The sequence below is a fragment of the Lolium perenne genome, chromosome 2 (assembly GCF_019359855.2).
Source record: "Lolium perenne isolate Kyuss_39 chromosome 2, Kyuss_2.0, whole genome shotgun sequence".
Taxonomy (NCBI): Eukaryota; Viridiplantae; Streptophyta; class Magnoliopsida; order Poales; family Poaceae; genus Lolium; species Lolium perenne.
Genome location: NC_067245.2, coordinates 48,246,930 through 48,249,692, shown reverse-complemented (window position 1 = coordinate 48,249,692; position 2,763 = coordinate 48,246,930). Strand labels below are relative to the sequence as shown.

At 54.6% G+C, this 2,763-nt stretch overlaps 1 protein-coding gene across 1 annotated transcript; it reads right to left on the bottom strand.

Annotated features, from left to right (window-relative positions):
* Positions 1-406: 406 nt before the first annotated feature.
* LOC139835148 (uncharacterized) lies at positions 407-1,430 on the bottom strand. Its single transcript, XM_071825108.1, has 4 exons — positions 1,109-1,430; positions 924-1,022; positions 698-823; positions 407-619 (listed from the first exon to the last, which is right to left on the bottom strand). Exons 1-4 carry the CDS (start codon positions 1,427-1,429, stop codon positions 434-436), a joined length of 732 nt encoding a protein of 243 aa, XP_071681209.1. The 5' UTR covers position 1,430; the 3' UTR covers positions 407-433.
* Between the last annotated feature and the right edge of the window lie 1,333 nt (positions 1,431-2,763).

Genomic DNA, 2,763 nt, shown 5'->3' with positions numbered 1-2,763 from the left:
GCCGGTACGCCGAGCGCCTCCCCGTCGGCGTACTTGGACGCGTGGCGCGGCCTGGGCGTCCCTGGGCGACGGCCGCTACCCCGAGGGCCTCCCCGTCGGCGTAGGCTCGACCATTTGGTCCATTACTGGACGCGTGGCGCGCCCTGGGTGATCCTGGGAGCTACCCCGAGGGGGAACCCGTCGGCGTAGAGGGTACCATTTGGTACATTTTTTCGCTTTGCTGTTTCGCGCGTTTTCCAGATTTGGCAGGATACACAAGCACATATAATTCACATGAAATTCATAGGCATGAAGTGCAAATACATATAACATCAAGTGCATACATAGTGTCATAGTGCCATAGGTTGCATACATAGTGTCATAGTGACATAGGATGCATACATAGTGTGCATACATGCATGGTGCCATAGTGTGCATAAGATACATGGGACTACTAGAGGAGCTCGTCGCCGCTAAACACCGGCCGATTCCTTCCGGTAGAAGCTGCGGAAGAACCACCGGGAGAAGGACCGGGAGAAGTACCGGGAGAAGTACCGGGTGTAGCACCGGGAGAAGGACCACCATGATGAACCGGTGTGATCTCCCTCCCACCACCCTGGTTTCCGGAACATCCCGTTCCCTACACACATGTTCCCGATATGTTAGCAATTTGCGAGGCAAAGGAAAGCCGTAGTATTCGGTTTGGCGAAGAACTTACCGTTGTTCTCCCATAGTACTCCGCAGCGAAATTTTCCTTCGATGGCATGTTTGGCGCCGGCCCCGGAAAGGGAGGCATCGGCCCTAAATCCACTGTCTGTCCAGTTTGATTGGCCACCATCGACGCCTGCAAGATAGTTTACATGTCAGTCTTTGAAGAAATGAAGCATCAAACTAGGGGAAAGTGGGACTTGTCATCATTTGCGAAAACAAAGGTTGGAACTTACATGTATATATGCCATGTACTCCATGAAGTGCTGCTGGTGCTGGTTGAAGGCCACCTGATATTCTTGATGAGCGACCACGTAGGCCGCCTCGAAGTCAGGCTACAATTTCACAAATTCATGTCTCGTTAGCACTTAGCAATGTATGAACGAAAGTCGGAAAGAGGATGGAAATGAGGGAAACTTACGTCGTATGCGGGTTGTTGCCGAGCCCGGCGACGAGGCGGGAGAGGGGGGCTGTCCTTGGTGAGTCCCGCCTTGAGACGCGTGAAGGTCGTGGTGAGGGTATGCTTGACGGCCTTGTTCAGCATGGCGAGACGGCCATGCGGCAACCCTCCGGACGACAGGACCAACGACTCCTCGTCGACCTCCGCGCTCATGGGGTCATCCACCTCCGGGTGACGATGCCTCACCATCTCGCAGTAGTTCTCGACGTCCTCGGCGTAGGTGCCGAAGTACTCAGGGAGCGAGGGCTGAGGCTGCGAGAGATCGGGCTTCTTAAGCCGCATCTTGTTGTATATCTCGAGGTCCGACATCTCCTCCTCGGGTCCTAACGCGGCCCTCTGCATCGCGAAAGGAAATGTTGTGAGTACCAACTTTGAACCTGAAGGAAAATAAAATGTATACATACCGTCTTCCCCTTGTAGCGCTCGTAGCTGAGGTTTCCCCCACAGTGTGTGCCACCGTCGCCTCGGTTCTCCGCGTTCCGCCTCGCCACGGCTGCAAAGTCCTCGTCCATCTTGAGCCACCTCGTCCTAACCATCTCCTCCCATGCCTCGGCATGCGGCTCGGCCCAATCGGGATAACCTGAAAATGCAATACTCAACTCAATCTAATGCAATCGCAACTTAGTAGCAATGTAGAATCTCATTGACATTTTACTCACCGACATGTAGTCCTCCACCGTCATCTCGTACTCGGCCTTAGCATTCTTACCGACAATGTCCGGCTTATGGACCCTCTCGCCTCTCTCTGCCCAGAAGTGACCCGCGGACGTGATCCTTTGGTTGTACCACACCTGCGGTGTCAACCTCTCACAAGTCGCCCGCAAAGTCCTGTTCGCGGCCGCCTCCTCAACCTCGGGCGCCACACGATAAAAACACTTCAATCATGCAAAAAACAATTGTGAGATTCATGAGTTAGAACATTGGGGTCATCAAATATGAACGAAGCTCGAGAAAATATGTCTTACCCAAAACTTTCTCATCACGGCCTCAGCAGCCGTCGGGAAGCCTACGCCAGGGGCACTCTCGTAGTCCGTCCAAGTAGTGGCTAGCTTCATCTCGCCACTGGGACAGTGCCGAGGGATAGTACTTGCCCGGCCGTAACTTCCTAAGCAAAGCTCCAATCATGCTGCTAGGCAGGCGCCCCTTGACCCCCGGAGGAAATATCCAATTGCTGCACATGAAAATCAAACATTAGCACATGAAAATCAAACATTAGTACTTGAAAATCGAAATTGCCAAATTAGTACACTTACTCAGTGCCAGCAGGAATAATAAGGGTCTTCGCCTCATGGGTCTTAGGCTCCTTCCTCTCGTCGGGGACTCTCGCTTCCCCACGAATCTTCAGTGCCTTCGGCCGCCCATCCTCCTCCGGAGTCTCAAACCCGCGGCTAGAGTCCTCCTCGGCTCTAGACTCCGTCTCCGCCTCCTCTCTAGACGTCCCCTCCAAAAGAACCCGGAAGCAACGTCGCACGAGCCGAGGGTGGTGGCTCAAAGTCCGGTCCTCCCCGACCACCTCCACCTCCACCTCCACCTCCACCTCCACCTCCTCCCAAGCCACCTCCAGCTCCACCACCGCGTCCCCGTCCTCGTCCTCGTCCTCCTCCTCCTCCTACCGC

Excerpts from the sequence above, each read along its gene's own strand:
- LOC139835148 (XM_071825108.1), bottom strand. The coding sequence starts at position 1,429 with ATGCGGCTTAAGAAGCCCGATCTCTCGCAGCCTCAGCCCTCGCTCCCT. Across the intron at positions 1,023-1,108 it reads GGCAACAACCCGCATACGAC|CCTGACTTCGAGGCGGCCTA; the intron begins GTAAGTTTCCCT and ends GTGAAATTGTAG. Across the intron at positions 824-923 it reads AGTACATGGCATATATACAT|GCGTCGATGGTGGCCAATCA; the intron begins GTAAGTTCCAAC and ends ACTATCTTGCAG.